Source organism: Tamandua tetradactyla, chromosome 1 (assembly GCF_023851605.1).
Source record: "Tamandua tetradactyla isolate mTamTet1 chromosome 1, mTamTet1.pri, whole genome shotgun sequence".
In the NCBI taxonomy this organism is placed as follows: domain Eukaryota; kingdom Metazoa; phylum Chordata; class Mammalia; order Pilosa; family Myrmecophagidae; genus Tamandua; species Tamandua tetradactyla.
In genome coordinates, this window is record NC_135327.1 from 79158353 (window position 1) to 79178394 (window position 20042).

At 35.8% G+C, this 20042-nt stretch overlaps 2 protein-coding genes across 2 annotated transcripts; one reads left to right on the forward strand and one right to left on the reverse strand.

Moving 5' to 3' along the window:
• Nucleotides 1–277: 277 nt before the first annotated feature.
• On the reverse strand, nucleotides 278–4000 carry MRPL32 (mitochondrial ribosomal protein L32). The gene is made up of 3 exons (XM_077119382.1): nucleotides 3759–4000; nucleotides 2007–2188; nucleotides 278–793 (listed from the first exon to the last, which is right to left on the reverse strand). The coding sequence occupies exons 1-3, from the start codon at nucleotides 3886–3888 to the stop codon at nucleotides 539–541; spliced, it is 567 nt and encodes a 188-aa protein (XP_076975497.1). The 5' UTR covers nucleotides 3889–4000; the 3' UTR covers nucleotides 278–538.
• Nucleotides 4001–4037: 37 nt separating this feature from the next.
• Nucleotides 4038–14961, forward strand: PSMA2 (proteasome 20S subunit alpha 2). The gene is made up of 8 exons (XM_077119373.1): nucleotides 4038–4169; nucleotides 7591–7667; nucleotides 8452–8584; nucleotides 10124–10246; nucleotides 11020–11101; nucleotides 13385–13458; nucleotides 14535–14592; nucleotides 14680–14961. Exons 1-8 carry the CDS (start codon nucleotides 4129–4131, stop codon nucleotides 14794–14796), a joined length of 705 nt encoding a protein of 234 aa, XP_076975488.1. The 5' UTR covers nucleotides 4038–4128; the 3' UTR covers nucleotides 14797–14961.
• The last annotated feature ends 5081 nt before the right edge of the window (nucleotides 14962–20042 follow it).

Genomic DNA, 20042 nt, shown 5'->3' on the forward strand with positions numbered 1-20042 from the left:
TGGTCTACATTGTACCTTATGGTAAATTAATTTCTAATATTCTAAGTAATTTAACATAACACCTTGAAGATAAAGTGTTTTCCTCAAGAGGAATTCCCTGAAACAGAATAAAACTTTTCCACAATTATAACAGTTATAACTATCATCTTAAAAAAAATCAAGAATTCAAATTATTTCCAAGTATTATTTAAATGAAAGTATTTATGTAAATATTTTTGTGTAAGAGAAAACGCTGGTAAATGAACAAAATCTGAGCCAAAATGAACAATTCTTGCTATGAATTTTAAAGTTATTTTATTTTTCTGTTGGAAGTTCTGTTTTATTTAAAACCTTATAGTATACTGACCTCTATACCAACATTTTCAAAGTTTATCCATGATATAGTTTTCAAATTATTCCACATAAAGCTGTTTATAAATAACATTTTCATCTATACTGATGATTTTAAAACAGTAACCACAACAACACAAAAACAACGAATCTTCCTCTCTTTAGCAGAAATGTACTGTGGAGTCATCTTGTTTAAACGTCTGCGGTATCAATTCTGGGTGAACCAGGATGGTCTCTTCCTCTCTCGTTCAATGATCCTCTTGCCCTGATCTTGTTCAGCTGGTGTCTCTCCTGTATACAGCACCACAGTCTCCACATTAGGAGCCTTAAAAGGGCCCCCTTCTTGTTTCCATATCTGTCTTCTGATTTCTACAGTCTCCTTGCGCACCTTAGCATAGCAATAGCCACAAAGGACATGCTTCTGTTTCAGGTGGCCACATTCAGGACAAATGTCTATATTATTCTTTAAAAAAACAAAGAAACATATTTCAACAAGAAACATAATGTCCCCCAAAAATCACTGACAGGAATTGTGCTTACATTTTAACTTTCTTAAAATGTTCATACTGCATGAGGTTATATACGATCTAGTTAAATCTCACCTTCAGAGAGAAACTAAGGGCAAGCAACACTGAGTTTGAGTTAAAAAAAAAAGAAAAACCAGGGCCAGAACTCCCATCTACTGACTTTGAATCTGGTCTCATTTCTAAAATCTTAAATTCTCTCAACCAAATTGTATGAATTATTATAAGACTAAGTAATGAAATGTTTTACAGTTTCAGAGTTTAAGTCCAGACCCAAGTGCAATTCAGTAATGCTTACTGGCTCAAGTTCTAAGGGTCTGGTTTAATATGGAATGTGTAAGCTTATGAAGTCAACTTTGTTCTCGAGGTTCATTTGTATAGTGCTGCTGTTATGTAATGCCATAAGATAAATGGTCATTGAAAGCACAACTGTTAAAGCCATGAATTAATGGATCAGAGGTTTTCTGTCAGTAAAGAGCGCATCCATGTGTGGGAAAATCTTCAATTAACTGAGGCTTGAGAATCAGAATGCCAGGGCTCATATCTTGTCTCTACGATTTAATAGCTATGTGACGACAGGCATTCTTTTTGTCTCAGTTTCTTCATGAAGAAAATAGTATTTACTCTGAGGGTTATTGTAAGGATTTGATGAGATAGAGCACATAAAAGCACTTAGATGCATTGTAGGATTTTAATACATGTTAGCTATTTTTATTATTCATTTGACGATTTTCTTTCATAGCATTTTACTGGACACAAAATAAATATGTAAGGGCTAGTAATATCTAAGAGCCAAAAGACCTATAGCTTCTGACTTTAATTTTAAGCTCTACCATAGTTAGGGTGCTTATCCAAAGTGGCTCAAAATTACACAGCTTAGGACTGGCGCAGCTCACAATTCATAAGTCATATAAGCTCTTCACAACCATAAGTATTCTGTCCAATCCCCAAACTACCTCCTTGGCAGTGTTCTTAATGTTTAGGCTAAAGGACAGTATACCTATATGTGAAAATATTGAATTTCATTTCAGCTAAAGGAAAGCAGACATATAAAATCTGAGAATAAGTTATCCATAAGCTACGTGACTATACCATTAGGATGTTAAATGACAGACCTGAGGAAAAGGTACACCCATAAAATCAACACATTACCTTAATTTTAATAAGCTTCCGAGGATTTCTTCTCCTACACCGGTTAACTTCAATAGTGCGTCTGTTTTTGGGAGCTGCCATCCAAAAGATACTATCCAAAAAGCTGGAAATCTCCTTACTTCCACTGGTATCATTTACAGATTCTGCAAACATGGCTGGACCCTGAACTGCTAATGCTGGTCCTATAAAATAAAACATGGAGACAAAGAATGAGTTTCTAGCTTTTAAATGACTATTTATAGATATAATTCTCTTTAATCAACAGTGATCATGCAATAGATATATAAACATGAACACATATGCAGATACACACACGGGTGGCAGAGAGAATTTAACATCTGTTAGTTAAATTCAATAAAGACATTTAACAGGAAAGTGTAGCTATTCAAATATACTAAAGCTCATACAAGAGGCCATAAGGAATTTTAAAAAGCACAAGAATAATTTTTTCTCAGCATTCTGCTGAAATTCTACCAAGAGTTTGTAATTGTCTGAAACGCAAAACTCAGGGGTTTAGTAGCAAACACGAATTAAAGTCTGAAAGGTACCTGCCTTAAACAAAATCACCAATTGACCAAACAAAAAAATCACTACATCGTTCACATATTATTTGTTGGACAGTCCATAATTACTTTACAAACAAATAATATATCAAAAGACTGAGGTTTCCAAAATACACTTCTGAGCTGCAGAGATAACCACCTATTTGCTCTTTTTGTTTTTCACTATATTCAAGTGGAGTCAAGTTCCTCTGTCACATAATCTGTTTATGCCCCTCAAAAAAATCACTGAAATCTACATAATATTTAACTTTGATTTTCCTCTTTTCTCTAAGGTCAAGTGCTAGTTCATTACCACTTAGTCTGACAGTCATTAATTTATTTGTGATATCAAAGTTTCACATTTGCTTTTCTAAACTGTTTTTAAAGACGAAACGATTTTTTCACTATTACCTTGCCATTCCTCAGACTTGAATGCTTCTCACTTCAGCGACTCATAAAAAAACAACAACACCAAGCTCTCTAACAGTTAATAACTGAAACTACTTTTCAATACATCTGTACTGAAACGCATAGCCTAGGAGCAAAGAGCTCTGGCTCTGGCCAGCCTGGTTTTGGATCCTCCATCTGTATGATGCTGGGGATTCTCTGAGCCTACTTCTTCAGTTGTAAAGTGGAACATCTAATGGGATTGTTGTGTGGAAATAGATGTAGAAGTCTTACTTTGCACAATACATGGTATATACCGGGGCTCTCTGTTCAGAATGCCTGTGTATTATCACTTTCGGGGCATACTGAGGCATACCCCAAACGTGCGGTACTTTACAAATCGAGTAAATGTAAACGTCAAAGCTATGCCAGTTATAACAGTAAAGACACAAAATTAATTCCCAGGCGAAACAGAGAAATCAGGCTTGGTCTTCTCGGAGCTCAAATTCTGTGGACAAAATGCATTCCGAGGGCTGGAAAGGGAAAGTAAAATCGATCCAGATAGTGGCGGGCCTTAATGCCCAAACTAAAATCCAAACTAAAACACTTGGATTATAATCTGTGCAGGAATGGGACAAGCAGGGGGCATGGGGCCGGGGGAAAACAGCTGTCTGTTGTTCCTAAGCGAAAGTCACGAACAATATTCTCTAGGAGCGGCTGGGTATCAGAACCCAGGCAAGCACGCAGGCTCTTAAACATGTCTACAGCACTGCCTAGGGTCCCCTCATCCAACCCCTTCACCACGGCGGTCCTCTTCACCTACCACACGGAGGACTGGGAAAACCTGGTCGGCTCTGCAGAAGTTTCCGCTGCAGCCGCTCCCAACAGTTCCGGAGCAGTCTCCCCGCTCCCGGCCACGGGGAAAGGACCAGCAGAAGCATGCTCGACGCCATCTTCCCAGTCAGAAGACGACGCCCACCGGCTGCTGAGTCCCGCCGTCACCTGGGGCATGCGTACAGACGCAACGCCGTGGCGAACCCTCCTCCTGGAACTACAATGCCCAGATGTCCCCGCAGCGGCTGTGACTCTCCTCCAATCAGAGAGAGAGTAGGAAATAGGGGTGGGAGGGGAAGTGAGAGGAAGCCGGGTACGGGACGCATGCGTGCGAATGTGCCTTGGCTCTCCGGGCAAAGATGGCGGAACGAGGTTACAGTTTTTCGCTGACTACATTCAGGTATGGGAGAGTTCCCCAGGTCCTCCGCGTTGCGGAGATTGGAGGCGCTCCGTCAGCCGGGTTCTTTGCGTCCTGGCCTCTGACCTGGTGCTTCCGGAGGGTCCGGTATAGAATAGGGGAAGGAATGCGGCGTTGCAAAGTCATTTGCCGGACCACGGTACTGGGGAGTGGGTACTGGGGAGCAGCAGTCCCAGGAGGCCACGCGGCTTGTGGGATTTGGGGTAAACTTGGGGCTCATGGAAGATGAGGACTCCAGCCAGAGATTCGTTTACGTTTTGGCGCCCAGATAGGAAGGCAGTTTTGGATAAGTCATCTCTGGGTAACCCTTTCAGAACTCTGTATTTGCTTCCTGGCCCATTCGGGCCTGATTCGGGAGCGTCCGAAACTCGGACTCTTGGTCCAGTGTGTGGAGTCCCTTTTCCTCGGAAAGCCTCCGTTTTCTGGAGTTTTAGTCTCCAGTTGGCCATAGTGACTTTAGAAACCTCCCGCTTTCGGTTTCTGTGCCTCTGTTAGAAGAATAAAGAAAAAATGAAAGCGTTACTCATTCTGTCACTTGGTGCTTGTGGACCTAGTACTTCTCGCTGAAGTACCAGGCTATTTGCGTTTTAGCTATTTTTTTGAGGATGGCATATTAACTTTAAAAAAGATTATAGACTTTTCAGTTGTCGAACAAGAGGTTAAAAATAATATTTTTGAAAATACAGTTGAAATAATCATCGTTCCCAATGTAAGAAACCATCACCGAAGGATTTAGTAAGTCGATAAGGGAAAGGTTCTAATTTGGCTGTTTTCTTAAGGAGCACCAATGCTCTACCTAAATATAGTCCTGTTTAATGACTAAAGCAGATTGGCTGTAAGTTTTGTTGAGTACGTTCTTGCGTGGGTACAGCTTAACGTCCTACTTCTCTTTCCACAACCATGTATGATAAATGTCCTGCTAACACTTTACAGATGAGGAAACCAGAGCTCAGAAATTAAGTGATTTGTTCAAGATCATCAATGAGTAGCCGAATTGGCATTCAAACTGGTTCTCTATGAAGGCAAAAGTAATGCACTTTCTATTACGTTGTTGTCTTAAAATCCTAAAATACTTTCCTTCTGACAGTTTTCGATAAGGGAGGATATGTACTAGATTTTTTTTTTAACCTTTGAATGAAATTAATTTAATTCTGCAATGAAAGGGACAATATGTGCCAGGTAGTCATTTCATATTAGTGAGCAAAGCAAATGATCCTTTATCTCTAAGGAAGTGTAATCCTGGTGTAATTGAAACAAAACAATATATGTCATGAGCGACTGAAACTTTTTTAATGTTTCTTTATCAAAATAATTTTCTTTTTCTGAAAGGAGTTCATCTTTTATTTTTTTAACATGGTGAGTTCATCTCTCTTTTAGCTAAAAAAGAAAACATTTGTCTCCAGTCTGTTTTAATCAGGATTAAACAATTCACAGTAGAAGTGACTAGAGACTACATAAAGAAGTGTTACTGTGAACTACATTCAGTTGAGGAGGTTGATAATAAATGAGTAAAACAAATTGGCTCCTGGTAATGAATTCTGAAAAAATGCTTTTCTTTCCCTAGTTTTATAAAGTTTAAGAGGGTGGAAAGATTGGGCAGTCAGGAAAGGCCTATGTTTAGAGGTAATTTTGAGACTAGAATATGAAAAGGAGCCAGCCATTTGAGATTTAGGAGTAAGAAGAATTGTGGACAGAGAGAACAGCTTGTTTGTGAAAGCCCTAAAGGTGGAAAAGAGCTTATGGTCTTAAAGGAGTTGAAATAAGCTGGAGTATAGTGAGCAAGGATATATGTGGCTAAGGGCCAAATGATGCAGGGCTTTGTAGGCTAGAGTAAGGAGTTTTTATTTTGTTTTAAATGAACCAAGAAGTTATTACCAAATTTATGGAGGAGTGTGACATGGTGCAAAAATAGGAAAAGTAGTTAATAGGCTATTTCAGTTTCCCTGGTCTTTTGGAATAAGGGTAATGGGAGGACAGAATACAATGATGTCTTGGATTGATTGCTCAGTGATGGGTAGACCAGCTTGGGCAGGCACACAGGAAATAAAAATGATAAAAGTATGTATAGGTGGCTCTGGGAATATAGAAAAGAGAGCTGTTAAGTTTACCTGAATCTGTATATTCCACAGAGTTATTTCAGCTAGGTATTGAACAATAATTGAAAACTGGATTGACCCAGAAAGTCATAATATAATTATTGAAATAGTGACCATTAAAGCACAAGTACAGCTTAATTTTAAAAATTTAAGTGTCTACTGATGTTATTCTGCTTAAGTCAGCTAATTTTGTAATTTAAGTCTTTGTAAATCTGTCACCCTTAGGTTTATTCTTTAAATAGGTGTAGATGTGTCTCTATTAACCGAGTGATTGTGGACTCCTCAAACTAGGTTATTGCTAGACTACTGACTGAGTAGAGTTTATGCTCTGTTGAGGAGGAAAAATATTGTAAAAACAATTCAGATATGATGAATCTTAGCCAAAGAGGAAGTACAGGACACATAGCATAAATGTATGGGTATTTAACCTAATCTGAGGGGTCAGAGCTGGCTTCTTCCCTGAGGATGTGACATTTCTGCTGAGGAAGGATAGCAAGGAAGGAGTTAACCAGGCCATAGAGTGGAAAGCATTCCGGAGGAATTAGTTTGTAAAATGGGCGTTTGAGGTGTAAGAGTAGGTTCTCTGTCAGGTTCAAGATGGTATACTTCTTCTAACTCAACAAATAAATTGAAATAAAGTATGACCTGTAAGGCCAGTTTGGGACTAGAATTAGACCACCAAACCTATGGAACCAGACTTAATTATAGCTACTTCATGGCATCTAGAAGTAGTTTTATTGTATAGAAAATAATTTGTCATAAATGATATCTAGGTCTTACATCTTAGGCCATTTCTAAAATTTATCAGCACCCGTGAAGTATATACTGTTTGGTATTTGACAGACATATACACATTCTTAGTAATTTTACTATTCAGTGTTTAGCTAATTTTGTGCCAGGGACTGTTCTAATTACTTTAATAGACATTATTTTAATCAATCTTCACAGCAGCCCTTTAAAATAGGTAACTGTAGTATTATTATTCTCATTTTACAGGTGAGAAAACTTGAGACACAGATTAACTAACAGGCTTTGTGATGAAAGAGGCAATAATAGTGATGTTGTTCCAAGTGGAGACAAGAGAAAGCCTCCAAAGAAAAGAGCTTCAATATATGTGTTTAAATCTCCTTGTAAACTTGATTTCTCTACAACTTCATGATAAAGGTTTTGAAACCTAGCTATTCAAACTGATATTTGATCAGTGGGATTTGACCTGTCTGTTCTTCTTCTGTTTCATAGAGATGTTCCTATGATAAATATTTGAGAATATCTGTACATAGCAAATAACCTGTTTTGTTTTTTAAAAGCCCGTCTGGTAAACTTGTCCAGATTGAATATGCTTTGGCTGCTGTAGCTGGAGGAGCCCCTTCAGTGGGGATTAAAGGTAATTAAATTTTAGATGATTTTAGATGATTATGGATGTGATAAAATAAAAATTTATTAAATGTTTCATTCATTTCATATGCCTGTAATAATCATCCTAATTTCCTTTTGGTATTAATTTGCAAGTAAATAGCTGTGGTAGCATAATTTTTAATGGCTCTTTTTGCTAATTTATAATGTTTCAAAGAATGTAGTAATATGCCTAAGATGATTAAAGTTTTTTTCAAAGGAAATATAGGATGTACATATTAGCTGTGATAATCCATGAATACTATTTCCTATGCAGAAAACTGTTACTTTCTTTTCCCACTGATTATATTACTGTTCTCTGACAGTTTTTTATCTTCCCTAAAATTAAAAAATGGTTCATTATGAAACTTAATTTAAAGATACTACTATAATGTTTTGTATCAATACATTTTTAAAAAATCTGTATCATTGGCCTTAAATTTCATATTATAAGAATATATATATATCTTATAAGAATATATATTTCATATTATATTTTTTAGGTAGGTAGAATTCCAGTATTTTAAAACATGTCACTCTTAGGTATACTTCAGTTGAAGAACAGTCTTATCATAATATCTTTTACTATAGGGATTTCTTGGTAGAATATAAATGACCGGTGAGAAAAACTTGATTTCCTCCTTAATTTTGACACAGAAGTCTAGCAAAAAAAGAAGTGAACAAAGGAGTTTTGGTGAAATGCGTACATGGATAAAACTGTTGAAACAAAGTCTTTGAATGATTGAACATTCAAATGTTTCTTGCTTTGTTTATAGCTGCAAATGGTGTGGTGTTGGCAACTGAGAAGAAACAGAAGTCCATTCTGTATGATGAGCGAAGTGTACACAAAGTGGAACCAATTACCAAACATATAGGTTTGGTGTATAGTGGCATGGGCCCAGATTACAGGTATTTTATTCTGTTTATTCTTGTCTTCCTCACCATCTCTTGAATTGCTTATAATCTTTACTTTGAGGAGGAAAATCAAAAGATATTCAGCTCTTTTTCCCTGTGTTTTGTTTGTACACAGCAACCTGAGGGTTACTTTAAAGTGATGACTTCATGTTACTCAGTTCTAGGAGAAGAGATAGATGTAATGTTATTCCTCCTCTTACCTCTATTTATGGACTTTTCCTTCTGATCATAGTCCCTCCCCTGGCATCCTAGAGCTGGGCTTAAAAAGGTTAGGTGTTCTGTAATGCATTATAAAAACGATAAAAGCAGTACATATTTTGGTAAACTATATTTTTAAAGTATCAGGCAGCAAAAAGAAAGCATCACCACCCAGAGTTAATCTCATTATCTGTTTCTGTTCTTAGCAAAGGGTTGAAATTCTCAAAAGCTGCTTCAGGATTCTGATAAAGCAGCCAGCAAAGATCCAGATGCTCATATAATCACTCCCTATCTATTTCACAGAAAAAAGGAGAGTAGTTATTTTATCCAAAATTGTAATAAAAAATCACATATAATTTCTATCCTGTTATATCTGGATACTGTCAAATTGAAAAAGATTGACAGCTTTCTATGTTTATTATTTAGCAAGTCAACAGAATAACTATTACTTAAGTAAAAAGGAATAATTATTACTCTTGATTTTGTTAACAAGCTTGATGGAGGCAAAATTTAAATGAGCAATAAAGTCACTGGAATGTGGTTAGGCCTTACTACAGTGGATCTTTTTACTGTGGTACAGACGGGATATTGTAATGTTTAACCTCTGATAGCATTAATCTGAGAGGGATGAGAGTTGAAGATTGTATAGAGGATTAATGGGTATATTTTACATCAGCAGTACATAAGCAGGTAAATGTAAATCCTTCTTGTCCTGCTAACATATTTGCAAATATATTTAGCGTTGTATAGCCTGTTCTTAATGTTTTTTGATAAGTTTTATGGTTTTTGAATTACAGAGTGGTTTCTTGCTGTTCCTTAATCTCTGAGGGGGTTCCTTAATCTCTGAAGTGCAGGCATAGAGATTAAAGCATTCTTTGGAAATATCCAGCCAGAATAAGAGAAACATGCCAGGAATTCTCTGTGTGTGGTATTTTAAGGCACCTACATGTATGTGTACGTTAGTTGGGGTAACATGCTCTTGGAATAAGGGAAACAGTCCTGAAAAAGCCATGGAAGGAGATAAAGTTCTGATTTTGTACACTAAAACTGTTTCTGCTGAGCTGACTCATACCCTGGGTCCCTAATTTTCTTCATTTTGCCATCCTCTTGTCCGTCTCCTATGGCTCAGCTTCTCTGTGGTGCTCTAATTCTAATTTTCTTCTAAATAACCTGGAATCAGATCTGAGAGCAAGACTGACTTTGAGCTGATGGCTACTATTAAAGAGATACATGTAAGCCTTGTGTTGTAAGTATATGCTTATAGAAGGATAATAAGTCTTTAGGTAGCAGAGCATCTTAATTTTAATCAAATGTTATTTCTCCCTTGTCTGTTAGAGTGCTTGTGCACAGAGCTCGAAAACTAGCTCAGCAATATTATCTTGTTTACCAAGAACCCATTCCCACAGCTCAGCTGGTACAGAGAGTAGCTTCTGTAATGCAAGAATACACCCAGTCAGGGTAAGTTGCTTTAACTATTTGAAATGTATTGTGAATTAGGAAAAAAAGTATCTTTTTTTTTTTTTTAAATAGTATAAGTAGAAGAGAACTTACTATTCCCAAATTTGTGTAACAAGTAGAGAAAATCAGTGTGCTGTATGTTTCTGATCTTAACTGGATCTAGAGTATTTTCTCAAGGAAAAAAATGTGAATTTTTCTTGCTATTCATAAAGCAGCAAGAAAACAGTTTCTAGATATACAAAGTCCTTTTGCCAGTAATTAAAACACTTCTTTATGGGCAGATAATCATTTCCACTTCTGAATTTATCTTTCTAACCAGAAATGATTGTAAACAAATGATGAAAGAAATAGCTCTTTGACAAATGATACTCATTGTAATTCTAACGTTCTTCAGTTTTGGTGCGAACATGGATGAGGAGGTAAAAAAGTGGTAGTTATATAAAGTAGCCAGTGGAAAAACTACATATTTTGAAAGTTGTCATTTTATTAGGATTCTAAATGTTACTCGACATTTATTAACCCTAACTAATGTTATTAATTTATTAGGCTTCAGTGTCATTTTGTTTTCCAAAATGATTTGACTAGTGTTTCTCAGTTCCATGAAGAGAATTCATTTTTAATTTAGTCCCTCAGAAAGGTGTTAAATACATTTTTAAAGAACTTATATTTCAGTTTACCTGATACCTGCCTTACTTGAGATTATTGATGAATTCTTACCTTAGGATGAGTTAACACAGTGAAAATGACAAGTAATTTTCCGTTTTCTTCTTCAGTGGTGTTCGTCCATTTGGAGTCTCTTTACTTATTTGTGGTTGGAATGAAGGACGACCATATTTATTTCAGTCAGATCCATCTGTAAGTATCATTAGAGAGATTTGGTTATGTGCTTTTTGAGTATCTAATCAAAATAGCTGCCATAGTAGAATTTAAAATTGAGTAGTATTTTCTCTTACTTTTTCATTTGAGCTTTAGACAGTATGAAGTAGTACATATTCAGTTGCACATTTGAAATTTTGGTAATTTCAGTCTTCTGATAAGGAAGCTATATTAGTTCTACCGTCTCTGTTCTTCTGTTGTGTTCATTAACTTCACATTCTTGAATACGATTTGTTGAAATAATTATTACCTAGTCTCTTTAAATCTATAGAACTCTGTTACATTGAAAAGTATTATAATTATAGATATAGTTCTAGAGAACAGTGTTGTACTCTGCCATAGATTTACTCTTGGGGTTGACTTCAGTGTAATTTTTCAAGTAAAAACATTGATGTATCTAGAATTCAGTGTTTTCTGCAAAACAATCATGTAACTAATATCTTGAGTGAGCTGTCTTCTCTAAAGGAGAAAATTAGTATCAGATTTATAAAGCATTCAAAGAAGAATTATATAATGTTCCACATTTATCTCATTTTCTATGAGGAGAACCTTATGAAAAAAAGAAATCAAAGATCAGTAGCTCATCATTCATAGTACATCAGATCAGAAATAATTGTTAGTGGATAATTTCAAGTTCACTCAATTCAAACCTCATGATCTAGCCTTATAATCTGAAAAGGCAAGTGAAGAATATTTTGGTTTGTTGTTACTTAAACCAGTTAAAAAAGTATTTTGGGAACTTTTAAGAGTGTGGTGTTATACCATCTCTGAGCTTTGGAAGCTATATGACAGGCCCTCTCATCTTCCTTGCCAGTGGGTAGCAGTTACTACTGTCACTAGAATTCAGGGGTTTTAGCCTTTTTTTTCCTTCCTGTTTTATTTAAAAGGCATTTGCTTCTATTAAAATATAATTGGTTAGTTTCTTTCAACGTCTTCTGTGTGTCCATGTGTGAGCCAAGTTATATAAGATTTTTCTGGTGCTTTCATTTAACATTAGATAACAATATATCAAAAACATTATTTTTAATGAAAGGCCATCTTTTTAATATATTCATTAATGATGTTGAAGAGGTATATATATGGACATAAATATAACAAACTTTTAGATCTCTTCAGTCCTGTTAAGCTAAAATATCACTTTTGATTATTTGCTTTAATTTCAATTTCCTTTAACTAGCTTTTTTACTTTACTTATATAAAACAGACTGAACAGAAATAAAGCATACAGATTGGTGAATTTTAATAGATATGAATACCTGAGAAAGCCATTACCATAATCAAGATACCAAACTTCCCCATAATCCCCCAAAAGTTCATCATTCCTCCTTATTATCCATCCTTCTAACCTTTTAAAAACAAAATCTGTTCTGTGACATATCAATTCCAGTTCCAGTAAGTATTCAGTCACCCTAGAATTTAGAGCTAAGTTACAGAGCTGAAAAATAAATGGCAAAGAAATATAATTATATTAATTTTTAATTTATTGTAGTAACTGATACAAAGTACAAAATTTGTCATTTTAACCACATTCAAGTGTACAGTTCAGTAGTATTAATTATATCTACAATTTTGTACCACCATTACTGACATCCATTACTCCTATTTTCTCCTCACTTCAGACAGAAACTTCTCATCCATTAAGCTTTACACCCTCTTCCCACCCCCTACTCTTTCTTTTTTCTTAATTTTTTTTTTTACCACTCCCTACCCTTTTCTAACTTACAAACCACCATCTGTCTATGAAGTTTGCTCCTTCATATAAGCGAGTTCGTACAATATTTGTCTTTTTATAACTGGCTGATTTCACTCAACACAAGAAGTTCAGGGTTCATCCATGTTGCAGTATGCATTAGAATTTCATCCTTTTTCACAGCTATAATATTCCATTCATTGGTGGGGGGCATATGCTAAAAAGTGGGATTGCTGAGTCATGTAAATGCTATTTTCATTTTTCTGAGGAATGCCAAGCACATTTTCACAGTGGCTATACCGTTTTGCATTATCACTAGCAATGTATAAGTGTTCCTATTTCTTCCCATCCTCACCAACACTTACTATTTTCTGCTTTTTTTTTTTTTTAATTATAGCCATCCTAGTGGGTATGAAGTGGTATGGCTGTGGTTTTAATTTGCATTTCCTGATGACTAATGATGTTGAGCATCTTTTCATGTGCTTTCTGGCCATTTGTTATATTACTGTTTATATATATATATATTTATAATGTTTTAAAATTTCTTTTCTTCTTCCTCCCCCTCTGATTAGGGTGCTTACTTTGCCTGGAAAGCCACAGCAATGGGAAAGAACTATGTGAACGGGAAAACTTTCCTGGAAAAAAGGTAGGCTCCCTGTAACCATATTCACTACCAAACTTGGTTTATGGTGTTCAACTATCTTTAAATAGTTAACTTCATAAGTCTGAACACATTTCTCATATCACTATATATTTGACCCTAATTACAGGTAAAACAAACAGAAGAATTTTTATCCACCCTCACTCCCAGCCTTCAGTATGTTAAGTGATAAGTTATTTTAGGACCTTTCTTTCCATATTCTTATAGTTGTGTCCGAAATGTGTTCTTTTTACTTTTTTTTCCTACCATCTCAATTTTAAAAAGCGAGAATGAGAAAACGTTGTTATGCAAGAAATTTTAAAAAATGATACAGCTGGAAAAAAAGAAACAATACAGCTAACATTACGGCAGTTACTAAAAAAACTGTTGCGAAATGGTGGTGTTGATGGTGGATTCAATATCTAATGTATGTACTTGATAAAATATGGAACACTACATAAAAATCTACTGTCAATGCTCTCGCACAACGAACTGCTCACTTATTTCCAGCAGTCTTTTAGATTCACCATTATTGTAATGTGACAAAAATATTGTGACTTTAATCATATTTTTCACATAACTAATTTTTCACATAATATTAATGCTAAAGTTATTAGAACTCTTTGATCCAGGAAAAATGTTAAATTTTAAATAATCTTAGGATTTTAAAGCACTTTTTCTTTTGCATATTTATTCTTCTAAACATTGCACATGAAATTATAAGAATAAACATAATAAATTTTAGCCAGAGTCAGATTTCTCTGCTTTATTTTTTGAAATGATATTATTGGCACTATTTTCTCATTATATTAAAATATATAAAGAATTTTCCTCAAACTCACTTTGAGTTTACACTTTTTCATGATAATGAGAATTGAATACCATATAATTATCAGTTTCTTATTTTGGGACACCTTTCTCAATGAGTTCACTAAAAGAATATGTAACTTAGTATTTTTAAAAGTGTTTTAGATATTAAAAAATCTTATAGTACTGTTATCCTCAGTGTGTTTCAGTAGTGCCAAAGAGTGTAAGCAGTGCCATAATTAGAAAATCATTATTTTTTTTAAACAATTCTTTAGATATAATGAAGATCTGGAACTTGAAGATGCCATTCATACAGCCATCTTAACACTAAAGGTTAGCTCAGTGTTTAACAATTGGATTTATAATAATTTTATAATTAACTACATGGAAAAATTGACTTTTTTCCTCCCTTTTCAATAGGAAAGCTTTGAAGGGCAGATGACAGAAGATAACATAGAAGTCGGAATCTGCAATGAAGCTGGATTTAGGAGGCTTACACCAACCGAAGTCAAGGATTACTTGGCTGCCATAGCATAATAATGAAGTGACTGAATAGTCTGAAATTTCAGATGATCTGTGTACTTAAACATGTTTAAAGTATGTTTTGTTTTGCATACTTTTTGCATACTTATTTCTACATGGTTTAATGGACTGACGTTTTTAAAATGATACTTATAAATCATAATAAACTGTTAAACCCAACTTCTGGCTTTTACTTGTTAGTAACATTTTAACGTAAGTATTCCCTGCTTTTATCACAATTAATTTTTGGAAACTACATTCCAAAGAGTGATGAAATTAATCTTTATAGACCTCATGCAATTTTAGTTTAGATACAGTCTTGTCACTCTTTTGCTCTCAGTTGTTGCCTGTATATTATGAAGCAAAATGCTAACTTTGATAAACAAATCTGCTTAGAGAGCTGGAAAAATCTACAAATATTCATAAATTCATGAGACAGATGTAAAGCATAGGTGTTTGTTAGGCGCACTTAGGGATGCATTAGTGTTATCCTTGGATGCTCTGTGAGATTTTACTAGAGATAAGAGTGCTAAGTGACATAGGTCTCTTATAGATTGATATGGTATGTAAGTAAATAAAAATCAGTTTGTTGATTCCCTATTTGGTTTTCCATCACAAGAAAAAAGTATTTAAAAGGAGCACCCCTGGATAGTACTTGATCTTTTTAACTCAAAGATGAACATGCGTGCTGGAAATTAAATACTAATATTTAAGTACTACTTGCCTAAGTACTATCCGCATTTATGTAATCCCAGCATAATCAGAATCTTTACTATAAATGTAAGGTCTATGCAAGCAATGGGGCATTTGCTCTTATATGTGACAGCATGGGGTTTAGTTTTATTTTTTTATTTCTTGGTATTTTTAAAGCTTCTTAACAGAAGTCCTGTCTTTAGTCTGGCTCACATAGCAAAGGAAGGTTTTATAAACTTCATTCTTACCAACATGAGGGATGATAGGCCAGTTTATCACTTAAGTGTAGCTCAAAAGATTTTGATTAAAATTCACCTAAGTTTCGAGGAAAAGAGTCTCGGAGTATTTTTGTGAGGACTCCCCCAGTACAGATACCTATAAACCCTGAAACACCCATATCTCAGGTGGCAGAATTATAAGAGAAGGGAGATGGCAATTTGACCTCACCCCCACCCCATTTCAAGATGTTTACCTTGAAAATTTTGTCTAATACTAGTGTATCATGACTCTAGCACACTAGTAGAACCTAGTAGTAAAAGGAATAGTCTTTGGAGTCAGGTAAACCTGAGTTTTAGTCTCAACTCTCCCACTTCCTTACTGAGTAATAAAGCAAAGTGAGGACTAAATTAGTTAATGCAAGTGAAAGGCCTGGCGTGGTTAGTAGTTAAGTACTCGGCATTCTAGCTGCCTTTGAATTTGCTTAGATCCTCTAATCCAATATTAAAAACCAGAGGAATACCAAATACCAAAAGTACAAATCAATGAAAGGAAAAGTAATGGCAAATAATACTCTGAGATGAAAGTGCATGTAGATTCTCACTGGGTGTTAACAGACTAATCATACAGAATAAAGGAAGGAAAAATTAGCTGAAGCAGATTGGAATCCACATTGTATATATTTTGTCTCTTCTCCCTCTTTAAATGTGAAACCCTGTTCCAGTTGAAGTTGCCTTTGTTCTCAGTTTATTCATTTGCCTCGAAATTTCAGCTATAACAAGTTACTCCCTGAACCATCTGGCTAAGCTATTCCTTTTTGTCCTTGGGGTAGCAACCCATTGCATCAAAGCTCTTGAGTCATTTCTGTCCTGAGGATTCTAACTTCTAACATTAAGTGTCATAAGACTGCTATTGTTGATAGACCCTTCTACTTTTGGTTCAATTTGCATCTTCTCACCTTTACACATACATTTTGTCTCCACTTGTCCTCTCTGAACCATCAGTTTATATAGCAAAGGAATTGTTAACAAAGAAACATGGAAAAACATTCACATCTATTGGGGGGTTGAGAGGGCAAAGAGGAATGAGGAAGAGGGTTACAACATTGGGCACTGATGAGTTAATAAGAGAACCTCAAAGAAGTTTTCATCTGCTGCTTAATTATTTTTACAGAATGAAATAAGTAGGAAACCTCACCCCTTTATCAAGTGTCTTCTTGCAGGGGAGGCAAGCTCTGTAATATTACACCCCAGTCCCCGTTTTTTACATCCAAGTGTAAAAAAATTCCAACGTCCAAGGAATTGCCCAAGAACATCCAGGAGTTATCCCCTCCCTTGGATTAGAATCCTGGTTTCCTGAAAACCAGTGTAGTAGTCCTGCATTAATATATTGTCTTAAACGGGTCCCTTAATTCAGAGCTCCCCTAGTCCTGTACCCTATTCTTAGGGACCTTATAAAGCCAGAAATCCCTGGCTGCCAATTCAGTGACAGCTTCCTTCGTATTAGCATTTCATGAAAGATAAACACTTCATCAAAGGCCATGCCCCTGAGTTGCACTCCTTGAAAGCTAGCACTTTTAACTCAGATATTTTGTCAAGTACTTGCCTCCAGTATTTCAAAATACAGTATTTCAACTATTTCTGGAATCATGAAGTCTAGCCATCATCCAGTAACTTTCTATTATGAAGATGAGAATTTAAAACTTACTCTACCCTCACTTTCCTGCCTCCATACTCAACTAGATTCCTTAGTATGACTATAAGTATACTGGTGTTTACATTTCCTTTCTTATGTAACTTTTTGTATGTTTCCTGGAGATGCTACTTTTATAATTGCTTTTCTACTTTTTCTGTGTTGCTATCACTGATTCTTGCCAGATTCCCCAACAGAATTTTAAAATCCTTTGCATATAATTTTCCTCATGGTCCAATATCTGGTAATCTAACAGTCCTCCCACTATCTTAGAGAAGTTTCTGCTTCAATCCAGACTAGTAAATTTTAAACTTTTTATCCTCTCCCTTCATCATTTGGAATCTCCAAATTTTGAAAACATTATTCCACTTTTAGATTCCAGTATTGCTGATAATAAGCTTGATTCTAATGCCAAATCCTTTATCACTTTTTTCCTCTGAAGCTCTTAGGATCTTTTCTTTTATCCCCAGTGTTCTGAAACTTCACTGACATACCTTTGTGTGGATTCCTTTTTTTAAAAAAAATCCTTATTTTTTCACTCATCCGTCTATTTCTTGGATAAAAAGGACCATCAGACACAAGGTTTTCACAATTATACGTCAGATTGTAAAAGCTATGAAGTTATACAATGGTCTTCAAGAATCAAGGCTGCTGGAACATGGTTTAACATTTACAGGTATTACCCTCTAGCCACTCTAATACACCATAAACTAAAAAGGGATATTTATATAATGCATAAGAATAACCTCCAGGATAATCTCTTGACTGTGTTTGAAATCTCTCAGCCACCGAAATTTGGTCTCATTTCTCTCTTCCCCTTTTGGTCACGAAGGCTTTCTTGATCCCCTGATGCCAGGTCCTGGCATCCCGAGAGTCCTGTCCCACGTTGCCAGGGAGATTTACACCACTGGGAGTCATGTCCCATGAATGGGGGTAGGGCAGAAAGCTCAATCTGCCAAGCCGACTTAGGCCACATCTGAGCAACAAGAGAGGTTCTTTGGGAGTGACTCAGGCATAATTCCTTTGCAGGAATAAGTTTCATGGGAGTAAACCCCAAGATCTTGGGCTCAGCCTAATAATTTGTTTGTCCCCACTGCTTATGAGAATATCAGGAATTCCCCAGATGGGGAATGTTTCCTCCTCTCTCCCCAGTCCCCCAAGGGGAACATGCAAATACTTTTTTATTCATTGCCCGAATTACTTTGGGATGCATTGGGACATCCGTATGGATTTCTTTACATTCATTATACTGAGCACTGAAGGGGCTCTTTAACTGTAGAAACTGTGATCTTTCAGTTTTGGTAAATTGTCCAGTAGCATTTCTTTGAAAAAATTGCTCCATTATTTTTTATTTTTGTTTTTGAAACTTCTATTAATTGGATGCTAGATGCTTTTAAAAATGTTTTTGCTCCAAAAAAAGTTTTTGCTCTATTTTTCATGTCTTTTTATTCCTTCTAGTAAATTTTTTCCCACTCACCCTGTTCTTGTTTATGTTTAATTTTGAAGAACTCTCTTATATTGTGCCTCCTCTTTTTAAAACACACAAAAAATAACATCCTTCTGTTGTTTTGTGGTCAAAATATCTTTTATCTGAAATTGCTAGTCATGGAATACTTTTTGAAGCCATTCTGCTTTGTTTCCTTCAAATTCCAAGCAGAAAAATGTTTGGGAGTAGGGCTCAGACCCACTTAGAGGAGGATGCTAAATGGCAGTATTTATAAGCCATTTCTCTAAGGTCTTTCATTTGCTCAGTCTCTCCAGAAAGGAAAAGGGTTTGGGAGAGACAGTGATGGGGGAAGGGGAGAAGGAAGAATGTCACAGATGCCAGCATTCTTGGAGGGGCAGTAAAGGGGTCAATGGCACTTCACCATTTAGTATGAAAATTTTTCCTCTTCATAATGATGCCTCTCACCATTCTTTTTTGTGTGCCTTGCTCTGGTTCTTTATATTAAGCATCATAAACTCTAGTCTTCTGACAGGAGAAGGATGGTACTTGTTCTACACCGGGCAGAAGAGAGAACTTGAGTGTTTCTCACACAGATTTTTCAAGCTATCTCCATCTTCAGCCCTGCCCACTGCTCCCTTCCCTTCTGTCTTCCAGGCACCTGAAGTTACAGATCCTTTCCAAATGTAGCTAAAAATATTTAATAAATTAAGATGCATAAAGCACTTAGAAACAACAAATAAATGACATTTAGAACAATATCTGGCACATAGAAAGCTCTGAATAATTCTGCCAGAAATGAGTTGACACATCTCATTTGCGTTCATTTCTCTTGTTCTTGTTGTCTTTGTGGGATAATTCGTTTTTCATTCCCTTACTGTCATTTAAGCAAAGCTTGAGGAAAGAAAGCTTAAGATTAATTTTAATTAAAGTCCCCTTTAATTTTTAAAATGAGCTTTGCCTTCTCAAAGCTCTCACCTTCTGAGCAGCTTTGGACACCCTGCTAGGCTAACATAAAGTTCCCCAGTCCCTCAGAAGCCACTAAAATCATTGTTTTCAGAAGGGCCGCATATGTCCCTAATAGCATACTTTCTTCCAAGAGCCCAGTGCTGTACAGATGTATATGTGTTCACTTGGAGTCAGAAGTCCCAGCTCCAGCATTTACCAGTTTGACTTTGGACAAGCCTCTGGAGCCTTTTTCTTCTGTTAAAATGGG